We start from the raw sequence: 12,379 nt of genomic DNA on the forward strand, positions 1-12,379 counted from the left end.
AACGAGTTTTATAAGGGTTGATTTGGCGCACGACTTCCAGGTGTAGAAAACGACCCGTAGGGGAGTTTTGTATGGAACGAGTGCGCCAATGCCCCTATAAAACAAGTTTTTTATGTTATTTTTTTAGAATTTGCACCCTTGTTTTAATTTTTAAATAAAAAATTTAAATTTTCAAATTCTAGGGAATTTTGTATTAATTGGTAATTCAAGGTAACGGATGCAATTACATCTGCAACATATGTTAAAAAGTAGAGTTTGAACATTAATATTGGAAGTTTTTTTGGTGTAAATGACAATAATACACTGAAATATTGATAAAAATTTTCTTAGAGATCTATTAAACTACGAGTGCTTTAAGAGATAGCCATAAACGATTCCAAATTGAATACAACAATAGACCTATTAGAGACGCAGATTCTAAAAAAGCCCTTATAAACGTGTATCATACGCTATTTTTTATTATACCTGCACTACAATCTGAAAATTATAACAAAGAAAGTAAATTGAAATACCTTTTCCGAAGTAATATGTATCATTAATCGTTGATATAGAAATGTGTCAATTGTTGTTGTTTGTTTGCTATTATAAACTGTGTATTTAATTTTTTAAATTTTTTAATTGTCTATTTACCATTGCTCAAAATATAGGTGAATTTGTTGTTACCTAAGCGACATCAAAGTTTTAGTGTTTTAAGGGGCCGATTTTGCACGCATTTTAGTGTCAAAAACAGAGATTATGATTCAGGTATAATAAAATAGTAGTTTATTTGACGAGTTTGTGTCACTCGCCTTTTAAAATGGCCCACTCGTGCGAAAAAAGGCCCAATTAACACACGAACGAGTTGAATACAACGTTTTTTTGTTCGACGAGCTCCTTAAAGGCTCCAAATCGCTTAAAACCTTTAAAATTAGCTTGACGTTTCCTTTTGACAAGTTGTGACATTTATCAAAATCCGTTCACATAGGAGAAAATTCTCAAATTCTGACAGTGTCGAACAAAAAAAAATTATTAAAAAAAGAAACAGCGATTTCGAGTAGCTCTACTAATGAATAATTTTAATACCGTGTGATAGAAAAAAAATCAAATAACCCATAACTATGCATATGTATTTAAATATTGTCGTATTTGACAAACGTCAAGGTTCTCTATTTCTCTATTAGAGGTCAGAGAACTTAAATATGTTTCTTTGTTGACAACAATATTTAAAGTAGGGCTGCTAACCACCATTATAGTCATGGCTCACTCGATTTATATTTTATTCGACCGTGCGGTATTAAGTTACATGGATTGAGAAATTGTTTTAATATAATACGACTTAAAAGATTTTATCTATCATGTCACTATCTACTGCACGTAAAGCATAGTTTAGACGTTAACAATTTAAGTGACTTGACTGAGATAAACGACTTACTTACGCAAGGTTCGAACTTTGCTTGTTGCGAAGGCTGATAAAGTTGTACGTGTTTGTTCAGTCCGATGTTATCAAGGTGTCACTTGAGTGACTTAATTTCTGTTCAAATATTTTAAGTTTGTGTCTTATTTACTTGACTTATTTAATTCGGGAGAGGAATTGTACAAAACTTTAAGGGCCAGTTTACAGGAGCGAAATTAAGTTAATGGTAATTAAATGCGAGATTAACTGAACACGTGATCAAATCGAACCAATCGAAGTTTCGGATTCATGGGTTAATCGTGCATTAAAATTTAATTCGAATTAAATATTTAATTCTCTTCTTACAAACTGGCCCTAAGATTACTAAAAAAAACTATGCGTACATATTCAAAATGGAAGTTGAAAAGAATGTTAAAAGTGAAGTTGCATACCTATTCTAATTATTCCTTTTAAAGAGACTTAATCTAGCAAAATCAATTTACTTTATCTTATCTATTTCGACATAACAAATTAAAAACCGTCTATAACAAACTTTAGAACTCATCAATCTTTTCGTCGAAAGCAAATATGTTTCATTTTATCCAGGGATTATTCCGTTACATATTTATATATAATATGTACATGTATTTTGTCCGTTTATGTAGGTACACAACTGATTAGCCTCACTCCAAAATTACGCTTGTTTGCATGCTATGAAGTGAGTTCGATTTGTTTTGTTATACATTATCAAATTATATGAAATTTTAATTATTAAAAATCAACTCAATTTTTATTTAGTTTTTGTTTAGTTCTTTTTTAAATGATAATTTCGTCGCGACATTTGATTAGCCTCACTACAACAACCTAAGTACAAAAGCAAAATATTCGTTAAGTTAAATCAATTTAAGGGTAAAACAGGAACAAAAAACAATAACAAATAAAATAATAAACAAAAACTACTAAAAAATTAACATTAATAGTGTGTGTGAGATCCTCCTTTGCGGATGACTTCAAAGATTCTATTTAGAATAGAATTAAATAAAGAATCCAGGTATCCCTGGGTTATGGTATTCCAGGGAGCCTGTATGGCATTGATAAGTTGCCCTACGTTGTGGTATTGCTGACCATAATCATACAACTGTCTGAGAAACCAACCCCAAACATTTTCTAAAATGTTTAGATCGGGTGACACACTAGGCCACTCGAGCACATCAATATTTTCTTCCTCTAACCTAACCAACTATGTACTGACCAAGCGTGCACTATAGAATGCAGCATGGTCATGTTGGAAAACCCATAGTAAGCCATCCATGGTTCTTTCTATTATAGGTTTGACCCGTATCAAAAGATCCCTATAAATCTGAGCATTTTTAATTCTACTTAAAATTTCTAAATACACCACTCCTTTAAAGGAAATTGCGCCCCACACCATTACCCCGGCTTCCCGTCTGTGGTGAAATATCCATCTGGACCGTCAAGGCAAAATCTTTTTTCATCCGTGAAAATTACACTATTCCATTGCTCTTGCCACGTCATATGGTTTCTTACAAAATGGAGGCGATTTTCTCTATGCCTTTGAGTCAAAACGTTTTTTTTTTCAAGCGACGTCGACTTAAGTGTGCACACTTTTTAATCAGCCTCTGTACGGTTCTTAAACTAGCTGCAGATTCTATTGCTTCTTTAATTTTTCTGGGAGTTATAGTGGAATTGGAGGCTTCGCGTAAAATAGTTCTTCTTTCCCTCGCTGTTGTAGCAGTTTGAATAACACCTCTATAATTTTTTCCATAATTTTCAATATCTTGAACAAAATTATTCACGAACTTGGCACTACGATGGATTCTTCTAGCAATTTTTCGATTGGAGTATCCTTCTTCTCTTAAACATTTAATACTGCCAATGTCTTCGGCAATTAGCCTTTTTCCGCGACCCATTTTATTTTAAGAACTTCAAAGTTTAATGTAAGTAACTTATTTATTATTTTTTTGAAAATTTTACTTACTTAAAATTGGGCTCCGCCTTCGCGCAACTTTTGTCAGGTCATCGATCATGACAGTTGGCACAAGCTCTAACTTATTTCATATTCAGGAAAAAAATCTATTCGCTGCATATTTCTTTTTTTTTGTTTTTTAGATGCTGTAACGACATTTACTGATAGATTTTGTCCATTTTTTTTCACTCAATTTATGAAAATATTTAAAAATACACTTGTTTGCTTTGGAATTTTTTGGAATTTTTCAAAATAAGCGCCATCAAATTAACTAACCGATTGAGTTGAGTTGAGTCCATTATCAGTTGCTGAAGCGCTTTAAAACATTAATAAGTAGCTAAAATATATTTAATCAAATTTAAATCCGTTTAAAAAATCAACTCAAGATTTAAAATTCTTTACAGATTTTTATTTATTTGGACTACAGCACAGCTTTTACAAAAGCTCATAACATTTCTTCAAGCCCTCGTGGACCTTCTTTAAGAAGATTACGCTCCTCTGGGGGATCCGAGGACCACAACCTTAGATCGTAAAAAAATGAAATATTAACTTCTGACGTTTAGGAATGCAGTATTGTAAACGCAACAGAAATAAAAAGCGAGACGAGCTTATTGCGATATGTTTGGCACAAAGTGCAGAATACAACAGATATTTAACCTTTCTAACAAATTTTGTTTGAAGATATGTAATTTACCGTGCGATAAACAATTATTTAGATAAGGGGCGGTTATGACTTTGACAGCGTCAGATTTTTCGTATCTAAGCTAACTCAGCTAATAAACGTCAAACAACTGTCACTATTAATCAAATTTTAACACCAAAACGGTTTTAACTTCAGAAAAGAAAAGATTTATCATTGAATCTTACTTCCGTAATGATGTTTTCAATAACGGCAAAATTTTACAAATTTAAATTAAAACAGATATATGCAACCAAAAATACAGAGCATCTGAACGTCTGAAACTCAGTAGATTTGGACATAACATGGCAAGTCACATAAGGCTTATTTCTGAATTTATTTTGTAGGCAACCAAATACCGGGTGTCCCAGAATTAACGCCCTTCCCATGAAGGAGTCGTAGGTTATTGACAATTAAATCAGAATCTTCAAAAAAAATTGGCCAGGCTATCATAGTTTAAAAACTACACAGTAATAAAATTGACCAATAAGAGATTCGATTTAAAAAAGAAAAAATATATACATAGTAAATTCAAAAAACTCCTGGACTGTCAAAATGAAATTTTAAATAAAATGCTTGTTTTGACTGTACTCGGCTATAAACATTTTTCGCTAGAATGTACCCACGTCAAAATCTAGTTACAAAATATACCTATTTAGGTTATGTTTCTTTTTAAATCATTAAACTAAAAATGTTTTGAACACTAGAAGTGAAATGCAGCAACTAAAAAACTGGAGCAATTTGATGAAGTTTATAAAAAAAACACAAAGACAAAGAGAAGGTGACACACGACAAACTGAAAACAGGTAACAAACTAAACAACAACCAAAATTGAAAATCGCTTTAATTACCTACCTATTTGAGTCATATTCCGCCAAGATATTATGGGTGAAACATCTCTAATACTCATCATGGTTAGTCTGCTTTAATCTGGCTTTAATTAGGTTTTCACAATGCAAGATGCTGTTTTTCTAAAGTCCATTCATTTTGTATTGAACTTTTCAAGGTCAAATAATTTAAATTTTGGCACTGTAATTATGTTTTGTAAATAGTGACATGCATATAACCAACATAATGTGATTTAGCAATACTCAATTCAACGTTTACAAAGCCAAAAAATAAAATTATTTGACCTTGAAAAGTTCAATACAAAATGAATGGACTTTACATACGGTTGGCTTCAAAAAAAACGGGAACTGTTAGAAAATGTTCTGTCAGGTTTTATTAAATTTTTATAGTTTGAAACGGCCTTTTAGAATTTAGGTTAAAAAACTGCACTTATGTGTCACAAATACTACTGTCAAACAGACACAAATTGACATAAATTGACAAAATAAATTTCCAATTCATATTAGGTCAAATTTCATTTCCCGTTTTTTTTTTTGAAGCCAACTGTACATAGTTGGGTAAAATCAGAAACGTTTTTTATTGAAGATATGGCTTTGTAATATAATAATTTTTGATAGCCCTCTACTCTCGCGCCATTAGAATCACCCTAGTTCGTTTTGAACTTTCCCTTTTAACCTTTTTACAAAATATACTTAAATAACTTTGCAATTTATTTGACAATGTCAATTTAAACAAATGAATAGTTTGAAAAATCAAAAAATCATAGATACCGACCAGGCAATATGAAAATAACTAGTGATTTAACCAATCTAACAACTGCAATTTTGATTTTGACAGTCCAGATGTTTTTTGAATGGACATTATGCCCGTAGTGATCATTGATTTAACAAATATACAGGGTTATTCTAAATGATTGTAGTCGAAGTAGGCGTGAAAACTGAATGTAAAATTTATGGTTGCCGCTCCACATAAAAAAACATCAAAATGATGTGAATAGTGAGTACACACCGTTCACACACGGGAGTCAAATTGGGTGCAAAACAACTCAACATATCTGGATTCAATCGTTAATTTAACAAAAATAAATAAAAATCTCATCACCGCACTTTTCACCTAAAAAATGACAGTGACAGCGACAAAACTGACCGTTCACATGAAAGCGGCAAAAATGTAATAACATGGGCATGGCCTACTTCGACTACAATCATTTAGAATAACCCTGTATTTTTAAGTAAAAATTTAGTAATGGAATGAATTTTTTTGACATTGACGTTTGTCATTCAAGTCTAAAATCATGCCTTATTCTAATGAAGAATATCTTGATATATGGTTCTACTATACGGTGAGTGTAAGCAGAATGCTACAGCTGCAGCTGAAGAATACGCTGCTAGATTTCCAAATCGGCGTCGTCCCAATCCTCACGTCATTTTAAGATTGATAAGTAGAGCAAGACATACGGGTTCCTTGAATCTTACATTAAAAGGGGTTGCTGGGGCACCACGTACAGCAAGAGTCCATGCAATGGAAGAAGCAGTACTGGAGGCTGTCGAACAAGACCCTAGAAGGAGTGTGCGAGTCATATCACAAATGTGTGTTTCTTCAAAATCCACAACCCATCGAATTATCAAAGGCGATCGTCTACGTCCATACCATTAGATCCGAGTTCAACATCTACGAGAGGAAGACTATTCTTGAAGAGTACGCTTTTGTCAATGGTTATTGAATCAAAACATTTTGAACAACAATTTTTCTAAACAAATTTTGTTTACGGATAAATGCTCTTTTTCCCGTAAAGTAAGTAACATTTTTGGGCACACATAAATCTAAATCTTCTTAGGCAACGTGCAAATCAGGAAAGATTTTGTATTAATTTATGGGCTGGAATCGTTGGAAATACTTTGGTAAATTCAAATATACTCAATAAAAATTATAAATTCTGGAATGATAGAAACATTTTTATTCAAGTAGGCCCGTTTAAAGTTTAAACTTCCTGCTCGGTTAAATGGTGATGAATATGCGTTTTTTTTTTTTTAAATGAAGAACTTCCCGGTTTATGGAATCAATTCAAAGATTATATTTACCAGAAGTCCATAGACACTCTGGAAGAGTTAGACGATAAATTTCATGAAACCATTGTCACTATCACACCAGAGATGTTAGAAAATGCCCAACAAAATTTAATTCGGCGAGCTACCACTTGCATTGAATCAAATGGGGGGCATTTCGAACATTGCATTTAAAAAATAATACATTCAATTATAAAACAGAAGTCTTTACATGGGAGATACTTTAAAGAACTGGAACAACCAGAAGTTAATATTCAGGCATCTCATGCATGGCTTAAGAAATCAAATATTCACCCTGAGACGGAGGGTTTTATATTTGCAATACAAGATCGTGTTATAAATACAAGAAATTATAAAAAACACATATGCGGTTTACAATCGATAATTGATAAATGTAGGATTTGCGGAACTGAAGGGGAAACAATTGAACACATTATTTCTTCTTGCACCGTTTTGGCTCAAAGCGAATATAAAAAACGACACGATATATTCGCTAAAATTATACACATGAATTTAGCTGTTAAATTCAATTTATTAAAGAATACACAACCACATTATAGTTATACACCAGAAAGTTGTTTGGAAAATGACAATTACAAATTATATTTTGATCGGACAGTTTTAACTGACATTCACATTCAGCATAACAGACCAGACATTATTATTTTAAATAAACAACAAAAGCAAGCATATCTTTTAGATATAGCTGTTCCAAATTCACACAATATAACACAGACATATAATACAAAAATTAATAAATATTTAGAGCTGTCCGTTGCTATGAGAAATCTTTGGTGTTTAGAAAAAATTTCGATTTTACCACTTGTAATTTCAATTCAATTCAATTCAATTAAAAATTTAAAAATTCTGGATTTAGATAACACATTGGTAGTTGAAATTCAAAAAGGTATATTATTATACTCATGTCACATCGTGAGGAAGTTCCTTAACATTGACACAGAACATAATACACAACAAAGTCATAATGCGGAGGCGAGACGCCGGTAATTATGTTGATAAGCACTGCACTATTACTTGATAGTAATATCCGTAATAGTGTATGTACTCCGGCAAAATTGCCGTGCCGCCGGGTGGAGGTGGGATACGAAAGTGAAAAATAATTCTATTTATCTATCTCCTACCTATATTTACAAAATTCTTCTGTTAAAGATTTTAATTAGGTAATGTCGTACAATTATTGAAGTTAATGACGTAAATCTGACAATACTTATTCAAAATGTCACGCTGACATTTGTCAAAAAAAATTCATTCCGCCTTTCTTTCTAACAGTACAATTTTGTCAGAGCTCACTCTGGACATACAGGGTTATTCTAAATTATTGTAGTCGAAGTAGGCGTGAAAACTGAATGTAAAATTTATGGTTGCCGCTCCACATAAAAAAATCATCAAAATGATGTGTTAAATTGGGTGCAAAACAACTCAATATTTTAAAAATTGATTGTAGAACAGTTCAATATTTCTGGATTCAATCGTTAATTTAACAAAAATAAATAAAATCCTCATCACCGCACTTTTCACCTAAAAAATGACAGTGACAGCGACACAACTGACAGTTCACATGAAAGCGGCAAAAACGTAATAACATGGGCATGGCTTACTTCGACTACAATCATTTAGAATAACCCTGTACAAATGAACCTTTTGCGAAAGTGGCTTTTTATTGGTCAATTCTATTGCTCTGTAGTTTCTAAACTATGATAGCCTGGACAATTTTGTTTGAAGATTCTGATTTGACCTTCAACAGACTAGAACCCTTCACGGAAAGGGCGTTAATTCTGGGACACCCGGTATACTAATGACGCTGACCACTGGATACCGTTTATAAAGTGATTTAATTTAGTACCTAATCAACGTATGTAATTTGGCTAAAAATGACAGAACCGATATGATCCTACTTACCCATTACTTTTGTGATTTTAGTTGCTTATTATTAAATCATATTTTGTTAAAAGAGGTACTTTTCTGTCACAACTTGACATTCGTTAGGCTGACGTTAAATGTTAAAAGCTGTCTATGTTTTATCTGCATTATGATAATGCCGGATAATGTAATAAGGATCGATATTGCTTTGTGAATTGTCTTTTTGGTTGCATTTTTACCTGATCAGGCTCGTCATCTTACGTGAATAAAGGTGTTTTTTTAAATTTGCCGTCGAAGTTGGCGTTGGAGAGTCGATTGAGAACGCACCACTCGTATAAAAGCGTATGATTTAAACAACTGAACTGTGATCTGTTATCCATATACAGGGTGGAACAAAAGTATCAAATATTGGCTGTAACTTTTTAATTTGACAATTTATGAAAAAATGTTTAATATAAAAGTTGATTGGCGTATTATCCTGCATCATCTGGTCTTTCTAGTTTGTTCCTATCTTCTTTTGTTTCGCTGCTATGGCAACCAACTTTGGTTTTTTAAATAGTACCCATACATTTTTTGTGTGATTTTGAAACAAGTGTATCTTTCTGTATTCATAAATACAGTTTTGCCATTATGGGGAAAAAGAATAAAATAAAAAAAAAAAAACAAAGGTGATAAAATTAACTTACTAAGTAATAAAATGCAATATCAAGAATGCCATGGAAATTTGACAATTTTTGTTGAACGTCATGCATGATAATAAACCAAACAATTTTTATATTAAACATTTTTTCATAATTTTTCAAATTAAATATAAAAATTGTTTGTTTTATTATCATGCATGACGTTCAACAAAAATTGTCAAATTTCCATGGCATTCTTGATATTGCATTTTATTACTTAGTAACTTAATTTTATCACCTTTGTTTTTTTTTTTTTTAATTTTATTCTTTTTCCCCATAATGGCAAAACTGTATTTATGAATACAGAAAAATACGCTTGTTTGAAAATCATACAAAAAATGTATGGGTGCTATTTAAAAAACCAAAGTTGGTTGCCATAGCAGCGAAACAAAAGAAGATAGGAACAAACTAGAAAGACCAGATGATGCAGGATAATACACCAATCAACTTTTATATTAAACATTTTTTCATAAATTGTCAAATTAAAAAGTTACAGCCAATATTTGATACTTTTGTTCCACCCTGTATGTAGTTAGTGCATTCACAACCGACTCCAACTTCGACGCCAAATTAAGAAGAAAAAAAACACCCGTTATAGTCAATCAGAACAATAACAGTGCAGTGAAACTCCATAGCAACCAGAGTTTCACTGACACACCAATGTCATCAAAAAATTTTAAATGATGGATGGAGCTTGCATTAAACGCACTCGCAAGTCGATAAACATTTTTCACACTACAGGTGCACTTCCCCAGCCCCTTTTCCACTTTGTGCTTTAATTCTCTCATGCTCATTTCTTTTTTAGAAGAAATGGCTCCAGCATACAAACTCACTTACTTCGAATTGGAAGCTTTGGCGGAACCGATCAGATTTCTGCTCAATTATGGTGGAATCGAATTCGAAGATGCTCGGTTTGATTTCGAGAATTGGCCGCAAATTAAACCAAGTTCGCATATGAAAGGTTGCAATGAACTCATTTTTATAAAGAATGTTGCAGATATGCCCTTCGGTCAAGTTCCCATTTTGCAACATAACGGAAAAGTAGCCCATCAAAGCGTTGCCATTGCTCGCTACGTGGCCAAGAAAGTAAAACTTGTCGGCAGCGATGATTGGGAAGATCTTGAAATCGACGGCGTCGTCGACACCGTCAATGATTTACGTCAAAGTAAAGGCTCTACCACAACGTAGTATTTGAAATTATTATTGTTTTTTGTTTTGCAGAGATTGCTCTCTACAGTTACGAAGTCGATGACATCATCAGAGAATCGCGCAAAGAGCCTTTGTTCAAAGAGACCATTCCTTACTATTTGCAGCGTTTGGACGCCATCGTCAAGACTAATAATGGATATCTCGCCGTGGGAAAGGTGAGAAGTAGCCAAGTTTTTATTAATGTGGAAATTGCAATAGGTACTTTTTTTTTAGTTAACTTGGGCCGATCTATATTTCGTGGCTTTATTAAAATATTTGAATTACATGTGTGGTGCTAACGATATAATTGCCGATTATCCTAATCTTGTTGCTTTGAAGAACACAGTCATGGAAATACCAGCTATCAAAGCTTGGGTGGGAAAACGTCCCAACTCTGATCACTAATTGGCAGCATTTTTAAACATGAAGAAAAAGACCTATATTTTATATTCTTAAAATAAAAGTGTTTTATTTTATCTGTCCCCATAACGGCGTACCATAAATTGTTACAGGGTGCCCAATTTATCTGCTCACGCCTGAAGATTTAGAAATAGGCATGTATTCGGGATATTACTAGTGACAACTTGTCAAAACGAAACGTCAAGTTAATTTTAAAGATTTTAAGCGATTTGGAGCCTTTAAGTGGGTCGTCGAACAAAAAAACGTTGTATTCAACTCGTTCTTGTGTAAATTGAACTTTTTTTGATATGAGTGGGCCAGATTAAAACGCGAGTGAAACAAGACTTCCCATTTTTTCGGAAAATTTTCATTTTATTAGACTCAAAGTTTGTTGCTTTAAGCAAAACCAAGCAACGAACTTTTCGTCATAAAATCAAAATTTTCCGAAAAAATTGTAAGTCTTGTGATATTGTTTCTGAAAATGGTGCCCACATTTATACATATTAGGTATACACCAAGGTGGAGAAATTTATGATTATAGCCAGAGCGCCAAGATTAGATCCCGAGGCTCGCCAAGGTTTGTAAGGCGCGAAGGCTATAAGGGACTTCTCTACCGTGGTTTATATACTATTTTTTTCATTACTACGTACTAGATACGTTAAAACCCTTTCTGATAATAATGATTAATACAATTATTTTGTGGGATGCGACGGATCCGAGTTGTCATTTCTAAACGGTTGCTAACCAATGAAATGAACGACAACCTTTCGTTGCTAGGTGGCGGTTGTTCATTATTAACCCTGGGTTAATAATGAAAAATTATTAACCGTGGGAGAGAAATTCTACTTCTGGGCTCGGTTCAGGAGTAAATAATGACGCCTTAAAAATAGTTTTATTTTATTTAAGTAAAATGTGTACGGCAATGAAGATATAATAAGTTAATTACTGTATGTCCTTGATTTGTGACAGATGTGTCAGGGGTTTATCGTTTAATCTCGGTACAGGTTGCAAAGACACACTTGTCATTTGCAACAGCACTTTTATGGCATTAGTCATTTGAAATTACTTTAAAACTGTACTTATATGGAAAATATTCAACCCAAACTATGATTTTCTGGTCCCTTTGTGCCTTTATTTGGTTCAGAAATATGAAAAAAATGCTGTTGCAAATGACAAGTGTGTCTTTGCAACCTGTACCGAGTTTACATGTTTGTAGTACCGTCCCATTGAACAAACCCGAGTCCGGACCTGTGCTCTACCGTTTGAATGACAGAATGA

General features: G+C 33.0%; 1 protein-coding gene across 1 annotated transcript; it reads left to right on the forward strand.

The window, feature by feature from the left end:
• The first annotated feature begins 10,126 nt into the window (after window positions 1–10,126).
• LOC138128707 (glutathione S-transferase-like) lies at window positions 10,127–11,178 on the forward strand. The gene is made up of 5 exons (XM_069044909.1): window positions 10,127–10,255; window positions 10,320–10,460; window positions 10,512–10,679; window positions 10,736–10,878; window positions 10,937–11,178. Exons 1-5 carry the CDS (start codon window positions 10,195–10,197, stop codon window positions 11,105–11,107), a joined length of 684 nt encoding a protein of 227 aa, XP_068901010.1. The 5' UTR covers window positions 10,127–10,194; the 3' UTR covers window positions 11,108–11,178.
• Window positions 11,179–12,379: the final 1,201 nt, after the last annotated feature.

This window comes from Tenebrio molitor, chromosome 1, assembly GCF_963966145.1.
Source record: "Tenebrio molitor chromosome 1, icTenMoli1.1, whole genome shotgun sequence".
NCBI lineage: Eukaryota > Metazoa > Arthropoda > Insecta > Coleoptera > Tenebrionidae > Tenebrio > Tenebrio molitor.

Excerpts from the sequence above, each read along its gene's own strand:
- LOC138128707 (XM_069044909.1), top strand. The coding sequence starts at position 10,195 with ATGATGGATGGAGCTTGCATTAAACGCACTCGCAAGTCGATAAACATT. Across the intron at positions 10,256-10,319 it reads AAACATTTTTCACACTACAG|AAGAAATGGCTCCAGCATAC; the intron begins GTGCACTTCCCC and ends TTTCTTTTTTAG. Across the intron at positions 10,879-10,936 it reads GATATCTCGCCGTGGGAAAG|TTAACTTGGGCCGATCTATA; the intron begins GTGAGAAGTAGC and ends CTTTTTTTTTAG.